Source organism: Leucoraja erinacea, chromosome 8, assembly GCF_028641065.1.
Source record: "Leucoraja erinacea ecotype New England chromosome 8, Leri_hhj_1, whole genome shotgun sequence".
Lineage (NCBI taxonomy): Eukaryota > Metazoa > Chordata > Chondrichthyes > Rajiformes > Rajidae > Leucoraja > Leucoraja erinaceus.
The window spans coordinates 69,390,068-69,415,671 of record NC_073384.1 but is presented as its reverse complement, the minus strand read 5'-3'; the positions used below and the strand labels follow the sequence as shown (position 1 = coordinate 69,415,671).

At 45.0% G+C, this 25,604-nt stretch overlaps 1 protein-coding gene across 2 annotated transcripts in view; it reads right to left on the bottom strand.

The window, feature by feature from the left end:
- exo1 (exonuclease 1) overlaps positions 1 to 25,604 on the bottom strand; it is a 61,339-nt gene that overhangs the window by 8,859 nt on the left and 26,876 nt on the right. For both annotated transcript variants that reach the window (XM_055639934.1, XM_055639935.1), the window contains exons 5-10: positions 24,642 to 24,779; positions 15,756 to 15,968; positions 14,809 to 14,996; positions 12,102 to 12,198; positions 7,313 to 7,544; positions 819 to 1,065 (exon numbers count right to left, since the gene is read on the bottom strand). In XM_055639934.1, coding sequence (XP_055495909.1) covers positions 819 to 1,065; positions 7,313 to 7,544; positions 12,102 to 12,198; positions 14,809 to 14,996; positions 15,756 to 15,968; positions 24,642 to 24,779 — 1,115 coding nt within the window. The remainder of the gene's footprint in view (positions 1 to 818; positions 1,066 to 7,312; positions 7,545 to 12,101; positions 12,199 to 14,808; positions 14,997 to 15,755; positions 15,969 to 24,641; positions 24,780 to 25,604) is intronic.

Below are 25,604 nucleotides of genomic sequence, written 5' to 3'. Positions count from 1 at the left end.
ATTGCCAGAGTGAGCAACACCGGAAATTGGAGGAACAACACCTCATATTCTGCCTGGGTTGCTTGCGTCCGTATGGCATGAATGTTGAATTCCCCCAGTTTTGCTAGCCCTTGCTGTCTCCTACCCTTCCTTAACCCTTGAGCTGTCTCCTCCCATCGCCCCGCCCTCGGGCTCCTCCTCCCTTTTTCTTCCTTCTCCCCCCCACCCCTCATCAGTCTGAAGAAGGGTTTTGGCCCGAAACGTCGCCTATTTCCTTCGCTCCATAGATGCTGCTGCGTCCGCTGAGTTTCTCCAGCATTTTTGTGTACCTCAGGTATATGGAACAAACTGCTGGAGAAGATAGTTGAGGCAGGGACAATCACAACGTTTAAGAAACATTTAGACGGGTACATGGATAGGACATGTTTAGTGGGATATGGGCCAAACGCTGGCAGGTGGACTAGTGTAGGTGGGACGTTCAGCCGAGGGGCCCGTTTCCATGCTGTCAGGCAATAACATTATTATCCTTGTCTCTTTTTTTACTTCTTGCCTCTGTCACTTTCATCCATCTGCCAATCAAACCCTGCTCTGTATCCAGCCTCTGTTCCACCACCAACTCCTGTCCACCCACCCCAGTCTGACGAAGAGCCCTGGCCTGCAACATTCAATGTCTATTCATTCCCTTGCCCAACCCACTGAGTTCCTGCAACCTTTGTGATTTGCATGCGATGTATTATATCTGGCCAGAAGATCATTGTCTTGTAATAGAGCTACTCCAGCATTCTGAATTAGAGTTACTTAGCACCAGTCCTTTAAAAACGTAACCAATTGCACTTTACCGGCTTCTGGTTCCAGGAACAACAACGGTGCCCGAATCTTCATTTCCTTTTGCTAAAAAAGTAGCAAATCGATTCCGCAACTTGCAATGTGGCCTTGGGCTTTCCTCAGTGGCTGAACGGTCTGTTGATGATGAGGACACATCCAGTTCGGAGGGAGAGTGTGGATGCAGGTCCTCAACGCCTCTTGTTCTTTTATTATTTGGAAATGTGTACTGCTGTATCAAATCTCTGTCTGAAAGACTTTCATCTGGTGGTTCAAAGCAACTCGTTAATCCAGTAGTATATGAATGAAAATGAAACATCATTTACACAATGTTTTAAAATATAAACAGAATGTATAATACATTCAATTAAAACCTCAGTGTTTTAGTCATAGAACTAGGTGGTGCAGCGGTAGAGTTGCTGCCTCACAACGCCGCAGACCTGGGTTCGATCCAGACTACGGATGCTGTCTGTAGGGAGTTTGTACATTCTCCCCTTGACCATGTGGGGTTTCTCCGAGACTTTATAGCCTTAGTTCCTCCCACACTCCGAAGACGTACAGGTTTGTAGGTTAATTGGCTTGGGGTATGTGTAAATTGTCCTGTGTGTGTGTGTGTGTGTGCAAGATAGTGTTCGTGTGCCGGGATCGCTGGTCGGTGTGGACTCGATGGGCTGAAGAGCCTGTTTTTGCACTGTATCTCTGAACTAAACTATACACCATGGAAACTGGACCTTCCACTCAACTCATCCATTCCAACCAAGTTGTAAACTGAGCTGGTATCTGGCCCAAAACCTTCCTGATTTTTCCTATTCATATATCTATCAATGTGTCATAATTGTACTTGTCCCTACCACTTACACCCACAGTTATTCCCATTCCATATATGCACCACTGTCTGTGTAATGCATTTTGCCCCATGGGTCCCTTTGAAATCTTGTTAAGTTTAGGTTTATTATTGTCACGTGTATAGCGGTACAGTGATGTATTGTTTTGTATAAACATAGAAAATAGGTGCAGGAGTAGGCCATTCGGCTCTTCGAGCCTGCATCGCCATTTAATATGATCATGGCTGATCATCCAACTCAGTATCCTGTACCTGCCTTCTCTCCAAACCCCCTGATCCCTTTAGCCACAAGGGCCACATCTAACTCCCTCTTAAATATAGCCAATGAACTGGCCTCAACTACCTTCTGTGGCAGAGAATTCCAGAGATTCACCACTCTGTGTGACAAATGTTTTCCTCATCTCGGTCCTAAAAGGTTTCCCCCTTATCCTTAAACTGTGACCCCTTGTTCTGGACTTCCCCAACATCGGGAACAATCTTCCTGCATTTAGCCTGTCCAACCCCTTAAGAATTTTGTAAGTTTCTATAAGATCCCCCCTCAATTTTCTAAATTCTAGCGAGTACAAGCCGAGTCTATCAAGTCTTTCTTCATATGAAAGTCCTGACATCCCAGGAATCAGTCTGGTTCTCTGTACTCCCTCTGTGGCAAGAATGTCTTTCCTCAGATTAGGAGATCAAAATTGTACGCAATACACCAGGTGTGGTCTCACCAAGCCTGGAATATTGCCAGATATTATTGTACAGAAATACACTCAAGCCAACTGATGTACAACTGGTACAGCGAAGGGAAAAATAATATAGTTGTCAGCATAGCAGCACGACAGTTCCAGAGATAAAGCCCAATGTGTGCAATGAGGTAGAGGAGAATCAGATTGTACCCGAGCTTATGGAAGCCTGATAACAAAGAGGATGAATCTGTTTCTGAGTCTGGTGGTGCATCCTTTCACGCTTCTCTACCTTCTGTCTGCAGGGAGAAGGAATTAATGAAGTACAATTGGTCCTTGTTTGTGTTCCCTGTTTTCCTGACGCATTAGTGCACGTCAACAGTGGGCCAGCAGGTGGAGTGTTGGTGGGGAATCTGATCTGGGCTACATTCCTCAACTCTCTGTACTTTCTTGCAGTCTTGGGCAGTGCTGTTCCCAAACCATCACGTGATGCAAGAATGTGGATATTCCACAGGGTGGCACAGTGGTAGAGTTGCAGCCTTACAACACCAGAGACCCGGGATCAATCCTGACTACGGGTGCTGTGTGTACGGAGTTTGTACGTTCTCCCCCTGACCTGCGTGTGTTTTCTCCAGGCGCTCCGGTCTCCGTCAAGGGGAGAATGTACAAACTCCGTACTCCAAAGGTTAGTAGGCTAAATGGCTTGGTAAATATTGTAGACATGACCCTCATGCGTGTAGGATAGTGCAAGTGTACCGGGATTGCAGGTCGGCGCGCGGACTCGGTGGGCCGATGGGCCTATTTCCACATTGTACCTCTAAATAAAACAAAACATTCACCTTATTTATGCTCCTTATGAGCAAGATCACCCCTCAGCCTCCAACAAGCCATGAAGAAATGTTCCAGCCTATGTCCCAGCCAGTCCACAGAGATGTAATGCTAAGGCTCTATAAGACGCTGGTCAGGCTGCATTTGGAGTACCGTGAGCAAATTTCCGAGGAAGGATGCGCTGACTTTGGAGAGGGTCCAGTTGTTTAAGAAAGAACTGCAGATGCTGGAAAAATCAAAGGTAGACAGAAATGCTGGAGAACCCGAAACGTCACTTATTCCTTCGCTCCATATATGCTGCCTCACCCGCTGAGTTTCACCAGCATTTTAGTCTACATTGGGAGGGTCCAGAGGATGTTTACAAAAATGATTCCAGGAATGAGTGGGTTAGCATATGATGAAGTGGGAGAGAGAAAACAGGGAATGGCATTTCCTAACTTTGTTCTTGAAGGGTCCTAGCCTCCCAAAATTATAAAAAAGATTGTCTGCATTACACTTAGTTCATACCTACATCTTAAATATTACCCATAACATCTTAAATTCCACAGAATACAACTCTAGTTTCTATAATTCCACACGATGCTACCCTTCAAATCCCTGTATCATTTTAATAAATTTACACTGCTCCTTCTCCATTCAATAGATTCTTCCAGAACTGGTAGGACCCTGCGACTATTGTAGATCAGAGAAACCAAGGAATGAAAGTACATATTTTCCGAAAGTGGAGACACAGGTAGACAGACACAAAATGCTGGAGTAACTCAGGCAGTATCTCTGGAGAGAAGGAATGGGTGATGTCACTGTGCATTCTTGGACAGTATGATGTTTCTCAGGATATAATTCAAGCTATGGGGAGCTTGCAACTCCCAGGCCGATAGATATTTATGATACAGGGGTAGCACATCCACAGGGTGGGTCAGATTAGTTTTAAGTAGCCAAAAAAACCAAAGGGGATTTCAATCCCATTCACTGCACTATTTTAAAGTATTGAGGCGGGACTCAAACCTGACCAGCCAAGACTGAGGCGGTTGCCTCTTTTCCGGGGATACGTCCGTGCCCAGGTGGGGTTAGAAAAGGAATATGCCCTGTCCACGGGCACCCTGGGGGAGTTCCTGGACCGCTGGGCTCTGCAGGGTGTTGAATGCATCCTTGACAAGGAGTGTAAGATAGCTGTATAGTAATTTATTTGTATTGTATTATGGTGGTGGGTTCTGATTTGTTTTATTGTAGTGTAATATTATTATTTTTAATAATTGAATACATTAAAAAAAAAAAAAAGAATGAGGCTGGACACTGGAGTTTAGAAGGATGAGAGGGAATCTTATTGAAGCATATAAGATTGTTAAGGTTACACAAAAAAGCTGGAGAAACTCAGCGGGTGCAGCAGCATCTATGGAGCGAAGGAAATAGGCAACGTTTCGGGCCGATTGTTAAGGGTTTGGGCACGCTAGAGGCAGGAAACATGTTCCTGATGTTGGGGGAGTCCAGAACCAGGGGCCACAGTTTAAGAATAAGGAGTAAGCTATTTAGAACTGAGAGGAAGAAACACTTTTCTCACAGAGAGTGGTAGTCTGTGGTATTCTCTGCCTCAGAGGGCGGTGGAGGCAGGTTCTCTGAATGCTTTCAAGAGAGAGCTAGATAGGGCTCTTAAAGATAGCGGAGTCAGGGGATATGGGGAGAAGACAGGAACTGGTTGGGGATGATCACATTGAATAGGGCTCAAAGGGCCGAATTGCCTACTCCTGCACCTATTGTCTATTGTCTATTGATACAAAGTTTGTCCAGCCAGTAAATCTTTAATGTTAACTAACGATACACCTCCCTACTACTCGTTAAGGTACAATTGGGCCAGCTTCAACCGAGCCACAGACACAGTCTCTTAGCCCCCATGTCTAACACAAGAGTGAGGACCCGTGCCGCAGCACCCAAAAGAAACCCTCATATGGGCGCTGCAGGGGCAACCTGCGGGCATCACGGCATAGAAAGACATAAGGACTGTCCGCGAGAACACACGGATCGGAGCTGCGCCGGGACACGGGACAGTGCGCCGACCCACTCCCGCAAACGGACCAACACAGATGACGGCGGATTCCGGGACCCACCAGCGGCTGGAATAAATTCCCCGGGAACGGCAAGCGGAGCGCAGCTGACCAATTCAGCTGATGACGATGCAACATCTTCCTTCGGGGCTGGTCCGAATCCCCAGCAAGACCCATAGCAACCCGTCCATCCATTCGGGACCCGCGAGGCGAGCCTTCAAGGCGTCCTTAAGATGGCGGTGGAACCGCTCCACCAACCCATGAGACTGGGGATAATATGCCGTCAAATGATGGAGCGGTGTCCCCAACAGGCGAGCCATTGTGGTCCACAGTTCAGACGTGAACTGGACACCCTGGTCGGATGAGATGTCCAGCGACACCCCGGAACAGGCAATCCAATGGGCCACAAGCTCACAACAGAGCAGAAGTGTCCATGAGCAGGATGGCCTCCGGCCACCGCGTAAAACAGTCCACCACCATCAGCAGGTTCGAGATACCCCGGGAAGGAGGCAGCGGCCCCACGATATCCACGTGTACATGGTCGAAGCACCGCAAACTCCTGAACTGGCGCCCGGACGTGCCGCTGCACCTTCGATGTTTGGCACGGAATGCACGCACGCTTCCGCAACCGATGCCACATGAACCGCGCAGCAACCAACGCCACCGTCGCCCGGATAGACGGGTGGGTCAATCCATGAATAACATTGAAAATTCGACGGCGCCAGGCCACCAGAACAATAGGCCGCGGCTGCCCCGTGGACACGTTGCAGAGGATGGTAACGCCGGAGAGACCCAACAGCACATCGTCGAGCACCAAACCCGAGATCACAGTTCGGTATACTGGCATCTCCTTGTCCGCCAGCTGCACGCAGCAAAGGCGGAATTGTTTATGCCCAGGGCCAGGTCGAGAATGGCTGCAATAACTGGGCGGGACAAGGCGCCTGCGACCAGGTTACATTTACCAGCGATGTAGCGGATGTCGATGTTAAATTCGGAAATGGACATCAGCTCCAGTCGCCGACCCCGCCCATGTTTAGGATCAGCTCTGCTCGCTCCAGGTGGCTGAGACCAAAGGTGCGGAGAAGCAGCGCCTTGAGGCCTTGGTATTTATTGGCCGTCTGCAGATCGTGCAGGTAAGGCACCACACGACTGGCCGTTTCCTGGTCGAGCACGCTGACGATGTAGCAAAAACGGGTTTCGTCGACCGTGATCCCGCAGATATGAAATTGCGCCTCGGCCTGTTGGAACCATATCTGCGGCTGAGAGGTCCAGAAAGTCGGTAGCTTCAGGGCAACCGCGTTCAGTTGGGCCTGGTTGGCGGCAACGGCGGGTTGAGCCCTGGCGACGTTCATGCTGTGCTCCAAAATGTCGGGGTCACCAATGAGGCGGGATTCGAAGCTATCCAGCCAAGTTTGTCCAGCCAGTAAATTTTTAATGTTAACTAACAATACAGTTAGTACTTCCCCAGGCACAGGCGTTCCCGACCTTAAATAATCCCCAGGGAGCCCCGTGACCTGCACCTCCTGTTACCAAGACACGTGACTCCCTCCAGAGCCGAGGGTTCGCACTGCACGAGGCTCACCACCAGGGGCCGCCATAGTATATAACATAAATTTCAACAACTGTGTTGCACATTTGAAATCTATTTGCCAGTCTTGGTGGTCACTTGCTTAAACTTTATAATTAATTTACTTAAATCAGCAAACTTTGATAAATGGCTTTCTACCGTATAATAAAAGCCATTAATAGCAGTGAACTGTCATGGCCCCAGCAATAGATCACCATTCACTAGGTCAGCTTAATGCCTGTCATTTCTCCCTATCCCCATCCGCTACCAACTTAGTCAATTTCTCCAAAGAGGTCAATAATCAAGGAATAATCAGTGATGGTGCAGCCATTTCCACAAAATATACAAAAAAAGTGTTGGAGTAACAGTGGGTCAGGCAGCATTCAGAGACGTCCTCCAGAGATGCTGCCTGATCTGCTGAGTAACTCCAGCACTTGGTGCTTTTTATGTAAACCAGCATCTGCAATTCCTTGTGCCTCCATAAAAGGTATACTTTCCAGAAAGTTTGAATTGGTTCAGTTTCTTTACTTTCAATAATTGTTTTAATAGATTTCCTTTAAAAATTTACCTTCTCTTGCTCTTTTCGCCAATATCACTCTTTTGGGAAGTTTAAAATGTTGAATGCTGATCACTTTCTCCATACCCTTGGTGCAGGGTTTCTCTGGTGATTGTTCTGGCTTTGGGACCGAGAGATGATTTCCATATGGTCTATAGTTTTTGCTCCATATACTGAGCATATGCAGAGCTCTCTGCTTATTTGCCTCATTGTTCCTCCATCCACTTGACCTTTTTGGCGGAATCTGATAAAAAAGGAAATGAATATCCAAATTTCTCCATTATAGAAAAATAACAGAATGTAGATCATAATTTCCCGTTTCAAAACACTATGACCTCGCTGACTATTGTTTTCACAGTTGTGACAAATGGTATTTGACAGCCTTTGACAGCACTGGGCCTGTACTCGTTGGAGTTTAGAAGGTTAAGGGGGGACCTCATTGAAACATACAGAATAAGGAAAGGCATATATTATAATAATAATAATAATAATAATAATCTTATTTATATAGCACATTTTCAGTCAACTTGCATTGACCCCCAAAGTGCTTCACATAATTAAATTACATTTACTCACAGGCAAAGGTGGGTGAAGTGTCTTGCCCCAAGGACACAACGACAGTATGCACTGCAAGCGGGATTCAAACCGGCTACCTTCCGGTCGCCAGCCGAACACTTAGCCCATTGCGCCATCTGTGGTCGTGGAAAGGATATTTCCACTGGTGAGAGAGTCTAGGACCAGAGGACATAGCCTCAGAATTAAAGGGAGCTCTTTTAGAAATGAGGTGAGGAGGAACTTATTTAGGAAGTGGGTTGTTAATCTGTGGAACTCATTGCCACAGAGGGCTGTGGAGGCCAAGTCAGTGGATATTTTTAAGGTATAATTATAGACAAATTCTTGATTAGAACGGGTGTCAAGGGTTATGGGGAAAAGGCAAGAAAATGGGATTATGAGGCAGAGATCAGCCATAATTGAATGGCAGAGTAGACTCAATGGGCCGAAAGGCCTAATTCTACTCCTACCTTGTGAACTACTAACAAGTACATTAAGGAAATGAGGGAAACCAGAGAGAGAATACGGCCCCTCTGAAACCAAAGTGGCCATCTCCGTGTGGAGCAGGTGATGGGCAAGATCCTCAATTAATATTTTTCCTCTGATTTTAACGTGGAGAAAGATATGGGTAACAGGAATGTTCATGGAAATGTCTTGAGGACAATCCATTTTACAGCCGAGGAGATGCTGAACGTATGAAGGTAGGTAAAACTTCCAGGCTTGATCATATATCTTGCTATAGGAAAGATGTTGTTTAGTTGCAGAGAAGAGTTACGAAGATTTTCCCAGGACTTCAGGGCATGAGCTATTGGAAGTAATCAGGCAGGTGAGGACTTTATTCCCTGGAGGGCATGAGGAAGAGGGGGTGATCTTATAGAGATGTATACAATCATGAGGGGAATAGATAGGGTGCATGCACAGAGACCTTTACCCAGAGTAGGGGAATCAAGAACCAGAGATCATAGCTGGGAAACAGGCCCTTCAGCCCAACTTGCCCTTGCCGACCAAGATGCCACATCTACTCTATTCCCAACAGCCTATGTTTATCCCATCTCCTTCTCAACCTTTCTATCCATGTACCTCTCCAAATGTATTTTAAATGTTGTGATAGTACCTGCCTCAACTACCTCCCCTGGCAGCTTGTTCCATACACCGACAACTATTTGTATGAAAAAGTTACCCCTCAGGTTCCAAGTAAATCTTTCCTTTCTCATAGTAAACCTTTATCCTCTGGTCTAGGGTAGGGGATAAAGAACATTCCCCTACCCTGGGTAAAAGGCTTTGTGCATTTACCCTATTAATTTCCTTCATGATCACCCCTCATCCTCCTGTGCTCCAAGAAATAAAGTACTAGACTGCTCAACCTCTCCCTACAGCTAAGGTCCTCGAGTCCTGGCAACATCCTCGTCAATCCTATTCTATAAGTGACCTAAACTGAACACAATACCCCAAATGTGCCAATGTCTTGTACATGTAACATAACATTCCAAGTTCTATACTCAATACTCTGACTGATGACAGCCAATGTGTCAAAAGCCTTCTAAACCACCCTGTCTAATTGTGACGCCACTTTCAAGAAACTGTGTACCCCAGATCCCTTTGCCCTCCAACACTCTCCAGAGCCCTGCCATTCAATGTGAATGTTCTGCCCTGGTATGACTTATCAAAATGAAGCACTTCCCCTTTTCCTCATGTGACATCATCCCGATAATAATCTGTCTTCTTGTCCTTGCCACCAAAGTGGATAACCTCACATTTATCCACATTATACTGCATCTGCCCACTCACCCAACCTATCCAAGTCAGCCTTCAGCCTCATAGCATCCTCCTCACAGCTCACACTGCCACCCAGCTTTGTCATCCGCAAACTTGGAGATGTTACATTTAATTCCCTCATCTGAATCACTAATATATATTGTAAATAACAGCGGTCCCAGCACTGATCCTTGCGGCACCCCACTAGTCACTGCCTGCCATTCTGAAAAGGACCCGTTAATTCCTACTATTTAACCATATAACCATATAACAATTACAGCATGGAAACAGACGATCTCGGCCCTATAAGTCCGTGCCGAACAATTATTTCCCTTAGTCCTACCTGCCTGCACTCATACCATAACCCTCCATTCCCTTCTCATCCATATGCTTATCCAATTTATTTTTAAATGATACCAACGAACCTGCCTCCACCACTTCCACTGGAAGCTCATTCCACACCGCTACCACTCTCTGAGTAAAGAAGTTCCCCCTCATGTTACCCCTAAACTTCTGTCCCTTAATTCTGAAGTCTTTGCTTCCTGTCTGCCAACCAGTTCTCTATCCATGTCAATACCCTACCCCCAATACCACATGCTCTAATTTTGCACACTAATTTCTTGTGTGGGACCTTGTCAAAGGCTTTTCGAAAGGCCAGGTACATCACATCCACTGGCTCTCACTTATCTACTTGTTACATCCTCAAATAAATCCAGAAGATTAGTCAAAACTCTTCATAAATCCATGCTGACTGACCAATCCTGTCACTACTTTTCAAAAGCGCTGCTATTACATCTTTAATAATTGACTCACGGATCTTCCCCACAACTGATGTAAGGCTAACTGGTCTATAATTCCCAGTTTTCTCTCTCCCCAATAGATAGATAGGGATACATAGATAGAAAACTTTAGAAGGAAATGGGCCAAATCAGCTAAAATGGGACCAGTTGATACAGATATGGGCAAGTTGCCTGAAGGTCCTGCTTCTGTGCTGTGTAATTCTAACTCTCTATGACTCTACATTTTTATCTGTGTTCACTATTTTAGAGTAAAAATATTTATAACTTGAATATTGCATGCCATTCTGATTGTTCCATTACACAAAATATGTGGAGGCTTTGGAGAGGAGACAGATAAATGCTGCTTCAGGGAGACATTGGATAGACTTGGATTGTTTTCTCTGGAACTTCGGAGGTTGAGGGGAGACCAGATAGAAGTGTATAAAATGATGAAAGGCATAGACATGGTGCACAGCGAGAATCTTTTACCCCAGGGTGGAAATGTCCAACATGAGAGCGCATTACTATGAGGTGTGAGGGGGGAATTAAATGGAGTCTTGCAGGGCAAGTTTGTTTAATTTACACATAGAGTAGTGGGGGGCTGGAACACATTGCCAGGGGTGGCGGTGGAAGCCGATATGATTGTGGTATTTAAGAGGCTTTTAGATAGGTACATGGAAGTGCAGGGAACAGAGGGATGTGGATCATGTAGAGGCTGATGAGATCATAGAAACATAGCAAATAGGTGCAGGAGTAGGCCATTCGGCCCTTCGAGCCTACACCGCCATTCAATATGATCATGGCTGATCATCCAACTCAGTATCCTGTACCTGCCTTCTCTCCATACCCCCTGATCTCTTTAGCCACAAGGGCCACATCTAAATCCCTCTTAAAAATAGCCAATGAACTGGCCTCAACTACCTTCTGTGGCAGAGAGTTCCAGAGATTCACCACTCTCTGTGTGAAATTTTTTTTTCTCATCTCGGTCCTAAAGGATTCCCGCTCTATCCTCAGACTGTGACCCCTTGTCCTGGACTTCCCCAACATCGGGAACAATCTTCCTGCATCTAGCCTGTCCAACCGCTTAAGAATTTTGTAAGATTCTATAAGATCCCCCCTCAATCTCCTAAATTCTTGCGAGTACAAGCCAAGTCTATCCAGTCTTTCTTCATATGAAAGTCCTGACATCCCAGGAATCAGTCTGGTGAACCTTCTCTGCACTCCCTCCATGGCAAGTTTAACGTGGCATCATGTTTGGCACAAACATTGTGGGCCAAAGGGCCTGTTCCTGTGCTGTATGTTCTATGGCCATTTTATAGGCATTTTAGAATAACGACATATCAACTCAAAAAATTACAATTTTGAGAAAAGGACAAGCTGAAAGCAATACTTGTTCGGCCACTAAGTACTTGGCTGTATTTTTCCCTCATAAGATCAATGCCTGTTTTGGGCTTAATGTTACAGGAATGTTACACATCAGCTCCAGGATAGAAGCAAACATTGAAGATATCAAGAATGGGTATCAGATAAAAACAGTTTATTTATTAAACTAAACACAATAGACACATTACCGGCTTTTACCATTATCATGGAGGAAAAGAACCAAATATAACTAACTTTAAGAAAAACTTCAGTTCTCTTAATAGTAAAAAGTGTAATACAAAATTATAACATTTTGCGCTTATAACTTAGAATGATTAGATAATATATAATACCTGCAAAGTGCTTGGGTTGAAGTTGTCTATGAGTTCCAAAGTCTTAATATCTATATTTCCAAGAGCTATATGTAAAGCTTTCTCATCACCAAAGTGGCTATTGAGGCAAAGTTAAGTGTCAAAACATAAACGGTAAACATTATTGGACAAAATAGAATAAAATGGATCACTGGTTATCCATACCTAGATACAGTGAGGTCCAAAAGGAAAAGTACATGAGCTTCCAAAGTATCAAGCATAGCAAATTTATTACATAGATCGTTTTAGTAGGGGTTACAGTGATAGTCAAAAATTGAGCAATTCAATATAATCTCAATGCACTTCGTCTATGGCATTGCAGAGAAGCTCATCTGGCACCCATCCAAGGTCTCGTTAAATGTCACAAGGATATCCGTCTCAATTATGAATTCAGGCAGCAAATTCCAGACCGCTAATCCCCTTGATCTGAAAAAAAAGTTTCATCTCGTCTCCATCATCCCCTCTCCTCAGGGACAAAAGGTGAGTTTCAGCCTTTGCATTCAATTCATTATCAATCCACAACACCCACCAGGGCCCTATCATTTGCTGTGAAGGCCTTAGCCTGGATTTTAACTTCTCAAAATGCTCCATTCACACGTCTGCATTAAACTCCATTAGCTATTCCTCAGCCCAGTTGATCAAGACACACTTCACGTTTTTCTACTCTCTACCATCTATTTTTCCACTTTTTCCTCTTTCTATTGTTTTCTTTTTCTTGTCTTGCTTACTTCCTTCTCATAACATAAAACTAGAGGTTGTACATAGAATGGATTACGGTATTACATAGTTGGCACCTAAAATTAGGTTCCACTGTACTGTTTTGTGCTGTATTAACTTCTAAAAAAATAAAAACAAAAAAAAAAACAAGTCCTCCCCCTCTTTCCTCTGCCTCCCCACCCCCCCCCCCCATAGTGACTATAGCGCTATGTTTAAAGCTACAGTCGGTAGCGCTATATTTAGAACCCATAGCGCTGCAGCCGACAGCTCTTTATTTAAATTCCCACGCGTTAAACTGACAGCGCTCTGTTTAAACATTTGCGCGCCAAACCGGTAGTGCTGTGTATATCACCTTTACACCCCATCGCAAGCTGGATGTGGAAATTTCCAGAAATTATTCAATTTCCCTAAAATTACCCAAAGACAACAAAAATTTCCCGAATTTCAGGTAATTTCCTTCAAAGTGGAAACACTGAGATCGTGTCTTACAAAGGTGATTGAGTTTTTGAAGAGGTAACCAAAAACAAGGGCAACAACAGAGACATTCTCAATATGCAATTCAACAAAGCCTTTGATCAGCTTTCACATGTAAAGGGGCTGTCCCACTGCGGCAACCTAATCTGCGAAGAGTTTGCCTTCGACTCAAACTCGCAGCATGGTCGACACGTGGTCCTAGGAGGTCACTGGAACTCTCCTTCATGCTCGAGGGAAGTTCCCGCATACTCACGGCCTCAGCTAGGTCGCGGAAAAAATTTTCAGCATGTTGAAAAATGTGAGTTAAAATTGGTCGGCATGGTTCTTTTGAAATCGTAGTGCAGTGGAGTGGGGTCGCTATGTAGTTACAGGCAGTCGAGGGCAGCCGTAGGCAATCTCCTTCGCTGACCGGGCATTTTGATTGGCTCATTGGAGTTTTCAGGACCAAAGAAAACCGACCGGTAGGTTAAATGCCCGCTAAACTTTATTATACTTCTTAAAAGTGTCTTCACTCCTTCTCCCCCCTTCTCTCTAAACCCCCCGCACTCCGCGCTCTCTAAAGGGCTTACCGATACTGTGCAGCATTTTTTATCTTCCTCTTTATCGCGGGTGTGAATTTCAGATGGCGCTCCCCCGCTTTCCCTGGCCCCCGCCTTTGCGATGTGTTGTGTGTGTGTGTGTGTGCGCGTGTGTGTGGTGGATCCAGCTCGTGGTTTCATCGCTTACGGTCGACCCAGCTCGAGGTTTTCCAGACGAATGCCCTCGAGCTTGAAGATCAAAGCAAAGACACTCTTCTGAACTCGCAGATTAGGTTGCCGCAGTGGGACAGCCCCTTTAGGCTGCTCTAAAAGGTTAGAACACATGTGATCCAGGCAGAGCTAGTTAACTGGACACAGAATTGGCTTCATGCGAGGAAGCAGGTGGTGGGGGAAGGGTGCTTTCCGGACTGGAGGCCTGTGACGAGTGGTGTGCATCAGGGATCATTGCTGGGTTCATTGCTGTTGGTGGTTTAAATTAACGATCTGGATGAGAATGTACAGGTACGCTTAGTAAACTTGCAGAGGATACTAACGTGGGTGGTATCGTAGATAGTGAAGATGGTTATCAAAAATTACAACAGGCTCTTGATCAGCCTGGCAAGTTGGCAGAGGAATGACTAATGGAGTTTAATGCAGAGAAGTACGAGGTGTCGTATTTTTGGAAAGTCAAACTAGGACGGGAGATTGAGAGGGATATGGATCAAATGCAAATGGGACAAGCATATATTAGGCATCTTGGTTGGTATAATCAAGTTGGCCAAATGGCCTGTTTCTATGTTGTATGGCCAAAACTGTTCTCTTCCTCTATATTCCTACACCTGTTCCTTGTAAGCACTTCAAAAATTAGCAATTTGCAGGTAATCATTTTCATTGCATGCACAGATTTGCACTTAAAAAAAACAATAATCTGGTTAAACTAATCAGTGCAATATACAAAGAAAAACATTGATGAAGGATACTGCCCAGCGTACTCAATAGATTTAGGATCAACATCATTTGAATAATCATTTAAAGGAACAAGCTTCCGCTTCAATGGATCAAACACCAATTGATATAGAAATGTGTTATTTGCCCGAATGAACCCATCTGTGTATTCTTCTGGCACAATCACATTTGTCTTCAAGTATTGTCCCATTTTTTTAATCACCTGTAAAAAAATGATAAAAAGAATAAACAGTTGAAATGTTAGGTGGAAAAACAAGTTAAGCCAAATGATTTCCAAATATCAAGGGATACTCTTTAAAATGATGTATAGTGAAACGCTGATTCAATTTAAAGGAACAAGCTTCCTTATTTGAGAGCTTTAAATATTAATAATAATGGAAGTGTCCAATAACATCAGCATAGCGTTAATATGCAAGTGTATAGAGTGAATCAGCCGTAGTTAAATGTTAACACTTTCATTTTGAGAATAATTTATGCAGAGGAATTAAATAATTATGACCTCGGGAGAATTAGTATTAAGCAAATGAAGGGGCTAACGGCTGATGACATCCATTTCCAAGCTCTTGGAGTAATTTTGATTTTATTCTCCCGGAAGTAACAGAAAAATCAATTCACTATTTTACATTGCAAATTTAAAGTGAATTATTAAAATAGTACAAGGTCCTAAATTGTAATAAAGGTATTTTAAGATTGATGGGTTCTTAATTAGTAAGGGTGTCAAAGGTTACGGGGAGCATGCAGGATTGAGGTAGAGGAATAGATCATCTCTGACTGAACGGTGGAACAAACTTGATGGGCAGAATAGCCTCATTCTGCTCCTATGTCATGGATATTCTAAGTTGATAATTAAATTTTAACGTAATGTATTGAAATATTTTGCATGTCATGAATGGGCATGGCCCTGTAAATTATTGTTACTGATATATCAATGGACCAAGATCTCAGAGTAAAAGAAACCTACTGTTATGATATCTGGATTGCTAGCAATTCGCAGCAGCTTGCATGCTTTGCCCAAACCAATTCCATGAATGGATGGCAAATAATCACATCCTGATAAAATACACATATATCTGAACTTCTCTTCAGTGAACACATCTCCCAGTTGCTTGCATTTGCCAAAACGAGCCTTGTCAATTTCAATGCCATTTCCATACTTGTCCACTTTAAGTACAACCTAAAATTACAGGAGAAAACAAAACAACCAAATTATTCATACAATTTGATATCACAAATATTCTTGGAGACACAAGACATTTGTTGATGCTGTAATATGGAGGAGCACACAATTTGCTGGAGGAGCTCAGCAGATTGAGCAGCATCTCGGCACTGGGGTGGCATAGTGTTAGAGCCACTGCCTTATAGCGCCAAAGACCCAGGTTCAATCCTGACTACGGGTGCTTTTACGGAGTATTGTACATTCTCCCCGTGAGCTGCGTGGGTTTTCTCTGAGGTCTTTGATTTCCTCCCACACTCCAAAGACGTACAGGTTTGTAGGTTAATTGGCTTGGTATAAATGTAAAATGTGTGTGTAGGGCGGTTTTAATGTTCAGGAATCGCTGGCCAGTGTGGACTCGGTGGGTTGAAGGGTCTATTACCGCGCTGTATCTCTAAACTAAAAAACGAAACTAAATGTGTGGGGGTAGAGAATTTTTGATGTTTCAGTTTCAGGACTGATGCAAAGTTTCAACCCAAATGTCAACAGTTCCGGACAAAGCTGGAGTACCGAGGCAACAACACGAACACCTGTAGATTGTGGCAAGGCTTGAATGCTACAACAGGTTACAAAGCAAAGGCTGGCAGTTTCAATGGCATCAATGTGTCCTTCCCTATTGACTGCATTCTACGGCAGCTTTGAACAGATGGTAACTGGAGACATGTCAACCACCCTGGCAGTCATGGGTGTGGCTGCACCAAGTTACTGTCGCAGATGCAAGATCGATCGGCCGTCCCGACAGTGAATCAGTGGAAAACAACTGGAGTTGTGCAGACCAGCTGGTAGAGATATTCACACATATCTTTAAACTCTCACTCCTTTATTCTGACCTACTATACCTATATCTATACCTATACCTACTTTAAGAAGACCACTATCAAACCAGGCTGTAAATCTGGCTACATTTTGCTTCAGAGGCGTTTTCTTTTTGTAAGTAAAAACCCACGTGAACTATGGGCAATTTTAAAATTTTACACCCAGATTTATCACTTCTGTAACTTTTTAGATGCCAAAGGAATCAAGAAAAAACACAAATAATGCCTTAGTTGATGAAATGCAGTGAGCAAATGGCCAATGTTTGCCAAGCACTTTGGCTGTTGATGTCCCTTCAGCTCTCGCTTCTATCTACCGTCATTTCTCCTCACTTTTGGAATTCTGAAGTAGGCTAAATGTCTCACACGCTTATCCCGATTTCCATATCAAATCCTCCTCAACACAAACTATTCCCAATTGGAAATGTACAACTCTTTCTCCCCCTTGCTAATAAATCTAGTTTTGTTTATTATTGTCTCGTGTACCAAGGTCCAGTGAAAAACTTTTGTTTGCATGCTAGCCAGTCAAAAAGACCATACATGAATGCAATCAAGCTGTCCACAGTGCACAGATAAAGGGTACAACATATAGTGCAAGATATATCATTGATGTCTGATAGTTCAAAGGTTTCCAATTAGGTAAATGATAGGTCAGGACCACTCTATAGCTGATGAGAGGACCGTTCAGTTGCCTGATAACAGACGTGACGAAACTGTTCCCAAATCTGGAGGTATGCATTTTCAAACTTCTGTATCTTTTGTCTGACGGGAAAGGCGAGAAGAGGGAGCGACTGGGATGAGAATGATCCTTGCCTTGCCGAAGCAGCGTGAAGTTTGCATGGAGTCAATGAAAGTTTGTTGAAAATGTATTCTATGGTGCACCTGTAGAAGTTGATGTGGGTTGTTGGGGACATGCCAAACTTCCTAAGCCTTCCAAGGAAGTCAAGGCATTGGTTTGCTTTCTACCATAGTTTCGATGTGACTGGTCCAGGACAAATTGCTAGTGATATTGATTCCTAAGAACTTGAAGCTTTCAACACCATTAATGTATACTTCGACACCATCAATGTATACTGGGGTGTGTACTGCTTTTTTTCTTGAAGTCAATCACAGTCTCTATAGTAGAAACAAAGATTCAGATTCAGATTCAGATTCAATTTTAATTGTCATTGTCAGTGTACAGTACAGAACTGCAGATGTTGATTTATTACCAAAGATAGACACCAAATGCTGGAATAACTCAGCGGGTCAGGCAGCATCTCTGGAGAAAAAGGATGGGTAACGTTTCGGGGCAGGACCCTTCTCCAGACTGTAAGTAGGGGATGCAGGGGAGGGTGAAGAGCTGGAGGCAAAGAGCCCAGGACCAATCAAACCTGGCCACAAATGACCTTGGGCAGGGCATTGGTCAGCCCATTGTTGTCTAGGGAAGGTGTGATCTCAAGAGGAAAACAATGTGGAGAACTGTGGAACTGGTAAAACAACTGGGGTGGAGGAAGGGGGTATGTGGGGAGGAGTAAGTAGAGGTTACTTAAAATTAGATCATTCAATGTTCAAACCGCTGGGTTATAAACTCCCCAAATGAAATACGTAGTGCTGTCCTCCAATTTGTGTGTGGCCTCACTCTGACGATGGAGGCAGCCCAGGACAGAAAGGTCGGCATGGGAATTGGAAGGGGAGTTGAACTGGAGATCCCGGAGGCCATGGTGGACGGAATGCAAGTGTTCAGTGAAACGGTCGGCCAGTCTGTGTTTGGTCTCACCGATGTAGAGGGGCCCACATCGGGAACACCGGATGCAGTAGATGAGGTGGTACATGTCAACCTGCAAACAGGATAGGACAGGTTTGGAGGGATATGGACCAAATGCTGGCAGGTGGGACTAGTGTAGCTGGGACATGTTGGGCCGAAGTCCACAGTATCACTCTATGACTGTCTTACCTGAAAGGACTGTCGTGGTCCCCAGATGTAGTCGAGGGGGGAGGTATAAGGATCGGAGTTGCATCTCCGGCGGCGCAGAGGAAAGTACTTGGAAGGCGGTGGTTTGGGTGGGAAGGGATGAGTGAAGCAAGAAGGGTCCTGACCAGAAACATCACCCATCTTTTTTTCTCCAGAAATGCTACTGAGCCGTTGAGTTACCTTGTCACTTTGTGCCCATCTGTGGTATAAACCAGCATCTGTAGTTGTTTGTTACTACAATTTGGCTTACTCCACTGCAAAATCTCCTCAGGTATATGTAGGAAGGAACTGCAAATGCTGCTTTCAACCAAAGATAGACACAAAATGCTGGATAGAAGGAATGGGTGACGTTTTGGGTTGAGACCTTTCTTCGGACCTCAGATTCCTCACGTATGCCTACTTTGAAGAAGTTCAATGATTTTGAAGCATCAATGATTTGGATGAGAACATACATGGCAAGATTAGAAGTTTGCAAATGATACAAAAGTGGGTAGTTTTGCAGATAGTGAAGACGGTTGTGAAAAATCTGCAGCAGGATCTAGATCGATTGTCCAGGTGGGCTGAGGAATGGTTGATGGAATTTAATAGAGAAATATGAGGTGCTGCATTTTCAGAAGTCTAACATGGGCAAGACCTACACAGTGAATGGTAGGGCTCTGGGAGCAGAGGGATCTTGGAGTGGAAGTGCATGGTTCCTTGAAGGTCGAGTCGCAGGTAGGTAAGGTGGTCAAAAAGGCTTTTGGCACATTGGCCTTCATCAGTCAGAGTATTGAGTATAGAAGTTGGGAGGTCATGTTGCACTTGTGTAAGATGTTGGTGAGGCTGCATTTAGAGTATTGGGTTCAGTTCTGGGCACCATGTTATAGGAAAGATGTTGTCAAGCTGGAAAAGGGTACAGTGAAGATTTACGAGGAAGTTGCCACGACTAGGTGTGAGCTATAGGGAGAGGTTCAGTAGGCTGGGACTCTATTCCTTGGAGTGCAGGAGGATGAGGTGTGATCTTATTGAGGTTATAAAATCATGAGAGAAATAGATCGAGTCTCTTGCCCAGAGAACATAGGTTTAAGGTAACGGGGAAATGATTTAATAGGAATGAAGCGTAACTATTTCACACAAAGGGTGGTGGGTGTATGGGACAAGCTGCTAGAGGAGGTCGTTGAGGCAGGGACCATCCCAACATTTAAGAAACAGTTAGACAGGTATATAGATAGGACAGGTTTGGAGTGATATGGGGCAAATGCAGACAGGTGGGGTTAGTGTAGCTGGGACAGGTTAGCCAGTGTGGGCAAGTTGGGCTGAAGGGCCTGTTTGCACACTGTATCACTCTACGACTAAGTTCTCTTCCTCTCTCCGATGGGAGTTCTGCAACATCCTGTTTCACTGCTCCCCCTATGTGATTCCTACTGCTCTCCGGCTCACCTACCATGTTTTAACCCGGATTCACTACCACAGCCACACGTGTTTCCTCAGCACTTGCCTCCATCTTATACCTCATGGCTACGGACTCCGGTTCCAAACCTCCCACTTCAGACCTAACCCAGATTTCAATTTCAATTACCAACAATCAATCCACTGCTTCTCACCAGCAGTTCTCCTTCCGTGCCCTGAGCTCTGCACTGGTCACAAAGTGCCAACACCAGCAGGCCCTCACTCTGACTCTCCCATAGCTCTGAGCATCACTCACCCAGACCTGCAAGGGCCCAACTTTACCAGATCCACACCTTCAATAAACGCTTCCTTACCTCCCAGGACTCTACTAAGGATCACATGCTTGCAGGTCTTCAGCCAGGCCCTCCACCAATACTCCTCAACCCGGCAACCCGCAGGTGTGGGGCTTCACCGCTGGACCGTGCCGCCTGCCTACCTATCACGAGACCGAGGTCCGGGACGCCATCTCCACCACAAAGAGCAGCACTAACGACCACCGCCTCTCCCACCTACACCACCTCCCCGACCAATCCCTGGCTGGGCCCACCGACCTCACCACCATCCCTTACCTGCCCACCATGGACCTTGACCTTGGATTCTCGCCTCTTTCCCGCACACAAGCGGGCCAGAGCCATCAACTCAGCCCAGTTCCAGGCTTAACTCCAGCCCAAGAAACTTCACACCATCCATTCCAACATGTGGTCTAAATCTCCTGCTGACTCTCCTGAGTCCTACTGCTCCACCCCACCAACACGTAACTTCAGTAATGATATAATTGTTTCTTGCTGCCTTTCTCCAGAGCTGCCAAGTTTTGTCAGAGCATTTCAGTATTCTAGTACCTAAAAATCAGTATTTTGCTGAGGAAATCAGTATTTTTACGCTGTGCCATTTTGCTGAATTTTTTTTTACGTGCAGTCATACCATGTAAGTGTTCAAGAATGCACAACTTTGCTACCAATTGACATGTCTTCTACGCACCTTACTTGACAGTGCATTCATTGCCATTTCTTTATATACTGCTGTTTGAACGGCTGCTTCCTGCTTTAAGCACCAGATGATGATGTAGAAGCCATTTTGGAATCCTCCCTCTCCCTCCCTCGCTCCCTCTCTGCTTCTCCCTCTCCACCCTCTCCCTCTCTCCGCCCTCTCCTCTCTCTCCCTTGAGCCCACCCACCATATTGTAAAATCAAGGCCAATCCCAATGTAACTGCAATCCCACTGGTAACCTTTCACCACTAGACTTATCCAGAATTCTACCACTGCCTGAAAAATAATCAAAGGCTCAACTACCACTGAGAAAGAGAATTCCAAAGCCTCATTGTTATACGAGAGCAGTCTGTGACCCATAGCCCTGTGGCCATAGTGTTATGTTTAAAGCCCATAGTGCTCCAGCTGGAAGCGCTATTTTTAGAACCCATAGCGCTGTAGCCGGCAGCTCTTTCTTTAAATTCCCACGTGTTACACTGACAGCGCTCTGTTTAAACCTGGAGCGGGACAGGCAGCCTGGAGAGAAGGAATGGGTGATGTTTCTGGTCGAGACCCTTCTTCAGACTGAACTGAACTCGTATTTAAAATCCGTATTTAACAACACAAAACCGTACATCCATGTTCTAATCGCATTTCCGTACAAAATACGGAAAACCCGAACTACTTGGCAGCTGTTTCTCCCTATTTCAACCACGTTACCCCTAATACACTTGTGCCACAGCTCACACCCCCACTCCTTTCTGAACCCCCATCATTCCCCCATGGTACCGCCCAAACCTCTGTCCACCCCTCTGCTCCCAGTCCTCATCCCTGTCGTGTTTTCACCATCCCCTGACCACCCCCTTTGCGATACGGAAAGGTCTGACCCCAACAGTGGCCTTACCCATGTACCCCTCCCCCCCACCCAGTGATGCATTTCGTTGTCTCTGTACTGTACACTGACAATGACAATTAAAATTGAATCTGAATCTGAATCTGAATCTTCTCCCATCTCCAACAATCCTCCTCCTCTTGGACTATCCCGGACAGCCATCTACTCTCTCTGGACATTTCTATCCCTAACTGCCAGTGAAATCTCAACCGGCTTGCAGAGCTGCCAGGTTTTGTCAGAGCATTTCAGTATTCTAGTACCTGAACATCAGTATTTTGCCCTCCTCTCCCTCCCCCGCTCTCTCCCTCCTTCCCCTCTTTCACTCCATCTCCCTTTCCCTCCCTCTCTGCCTCCCTTTTTTTCTCCTTCCCTCCCTCTCTCTCCCTCTGTCCTCCTCCCCTCCCCGAACAGTCTGTGACCCATAGTGCAATGTGTAAAGCCCATAGCGCTATGTGTAAAGGCAATAGCACTCCAGCTGGTAGCGCTTTTGGTTAAATTCCCACACGCTAAACTGCGCTCAGTTTAAACCTGCAGCGGACAGGCAGAACAAAGCGTACAAAAATAACCATCCAAATCTTGAAATTTAAAATACTAATAGATTTAATCTGCTATAATTTTTAGAGTTACAGTATGACTTTTTATATCCTTGCATTTAAGCAGCAAGATGAAACAGGAAGTCGAGCCAATTTTTTTTAAATCCGTATTTTACAAAGGAAATCCATACATCCGTATTCTTATTGTATTTCCGTACAAAATACGGAAAATCCGTACTACTTGGCAGCTCTGGTCTTGACTTTTCCACTCTCCTTACCTACTCCAATCTCACCCCCTCCGAACACCAAGCTCTCTGCTCACTTTGCAACAATCCCAACATTATCACCGAACCTGCCGACAGGGGAACTGCTGTTGTAGTCTGGCGAGCTGACCTCTACCGCGGTGAGGCCAGATGCCAGCACTCGGACGCCTCCTATTACCTACAGGTCGACCATGACCCCACAGGTGAGCACCAGGCCATTATCTCCAGCACTATCTCTGATTTCATCACCTCTGGTGATCTGCCCTCCACAGTCGGCAACCTCATCGTTCCCCAGCCTCACACAGCCCACTTCTACTCCCTGTAGAAAATCCACAAGCAGAATGGCCCCGGCAGACCCATTGTTTTAACCTGCTCCTGTCCCACTGAGCTCATCTCCACATACCTCGATTCTATCCTATCCCCTCTTGTCCAATCCTTTCCTACCTACGTCCAGGACACCTCAGGCCCATCAACTCTTCAACAATTTTTGGTTTCCAGGCCTCCATTCCCTCATCTTCATCATGCATGTCTCAATCCCTCCACACGTCCACTAGGAGGCCTTAAGGCCCTTCACTTCTTCCTATTCCACTTACTGCCCTCCCCTCTTGCCCCCTTCTCCCACCCTAGTTGTTTTACCAGTTCCACAGCTCCCCACATCATTTTCCTCGAGATCACACCTTCCATAGCCAACATTGGGCGTACCACGCACCACATGCTGGAGGTCATTTGTGGCCGGCATTGATTGGTCCTGTTCTTTTCTCGCCTCCAGCTCTTTACACCCCCCCCACCCCTTACATTGAGTCTGAAAAAGAGTCCTGGCCTGAAACGTCACCCATTCTTTTTTTCACCTCAGATGCTGCCTGACCCACTGAGCTACTCCAGCACAATCTCTCTAGTCTTGCTGACATTGAAGAACAGGTTATTGTCTTGGCACCACATTACAAGGCTCTCAATCTCCTTTCTGCATTCTATATCTTGGATATCCATATCCAACATTATGAAGGATCTGAGTGTATCAAGGAGTTAGCTCATCATCAAAACTAATGAATCCACAATGAGTCTACAACCGGGCCTTGGCTCAGAATAAAAGGATGTACTTTTTGAAAGGGGATGAGAAGGAATTTATTTTGTCAGAGGATGGCGAATCTGTGGAATTTATTGCCACCGGCGGCTGTGGAGGCCAAGTCAATGGATATTTTAAAGGCAAAGATTGGCAAATTCTTGATCTGGGGTCAGGTTATGTGGAGAAGGCAGGAGAATGGGGTTAATGACAATAAATTGAGGGAAAAATAGATCAGCCATAATTGAATGGCAGAGTAGACTTGATGGGCTGAATGCCCAAATTCTGCTCCTACAACATTTGAACTTGCTGAAGTCCACGTAGACATCACCAATTCCTTTGCTCCATAGATGCTGCCTCACCCACTGAGTTTCTCCAGCATTTTTGTCTGCCTCCAATCCACATCTTAAAGTGATTTCTACAAAAAATCCTCTACATACGCAAACATCTCAGCTTTGAAGGAGGAATGTCTAAATAACAATATGCTCCATTCTAATTGGAAATATAAAAAATAATTATTTTATATACGACTGCTGCTAGCTATCTTTTCTGTTTCTAAGTTGATCACATTGAATGGCGGTGCTGGCTCAAAGGGCCAAATGACCTACTCCTGCACTATTGTCTATTGTCTATAAGCTTCTGGATTTGATATTGTACAATAAATACATAGCACAAACCAGTTACTTGTCTTTCTATTATAAAATTGTTTTAAGGTTTTCTCCTTACCTTGTTACATCCAAATGCCAATAGGTCTGAATCTTCTGTGATTACTGCTTGAGCAATGCCGATCTTATTTAAATAGGCCAATTGTGCATCAGCCTCATAAGGTGCTACAATACAGTCCATCCCTCTTGCTCTTGCAATCTGCATCAAAACAAAATTGTTTTTCACACAAATCATTAGGTGTGAAACGTTCTTCTGGCTAATGTTACCCCACTTTTCAAGAAAGGAGCAAGAGAAAACGGGGAATTACAGACCAGTTAGCCTGACTTCGGTTGTGGGAAAGATGCTGGAGTCAATTATTAAAGAGGTAATAATGGGGCATTTGGATAGCAGTAAAAGGATTGCTCCGTCAACATGGATTTATGAAAGGGAAATCATGCTTGACTAATCTTCTGGAATTTTTTGAGGATGTGACAAGTAAAATGGATGAAAGGGGTGCCAGTGGATGTAGTGTATCTAGACTTTCAGAAAACCTTTGATAAGGTCCCACACGGGGGACTGGTGACTAAAATTAGAGCACATGGTATTGGGGGTAGGGTGTTGACATGGATAGAAAATTGGTTGACAGACAAGAAGCAAAGTGTAGGAGTGAACGGGTCCTTTTCAGAATGGCAGGTAGTGGCGATTGGAGTGCCGCAAGGCTCGGTGTTGGGGCCTCAACTGTTTTATTACGATATATATTAATGATTTGGAAGAGGGAATTAGGAGCAACACGAGCAAGTTTGCGGATGACACAAAGCAGGGTGGCAGTGTGAACTGTGAAGAGGATGTTAGGAGGTTGCAGGGTGACCTGGACAGGTTGAGTGAGTGGGCAGATGTGTGGCAGGTGCAGTATAATATAATAAATGTGAGGTTATCCACTTTGGTGGCAAAAACAAGGGGGCAGATTATTATCTCAATGGTAAGCGAGACCTGGGTGTCCTTGTACACCGGTCACTGAAAGTTGGTGTGCAGGTACAGCAGGCA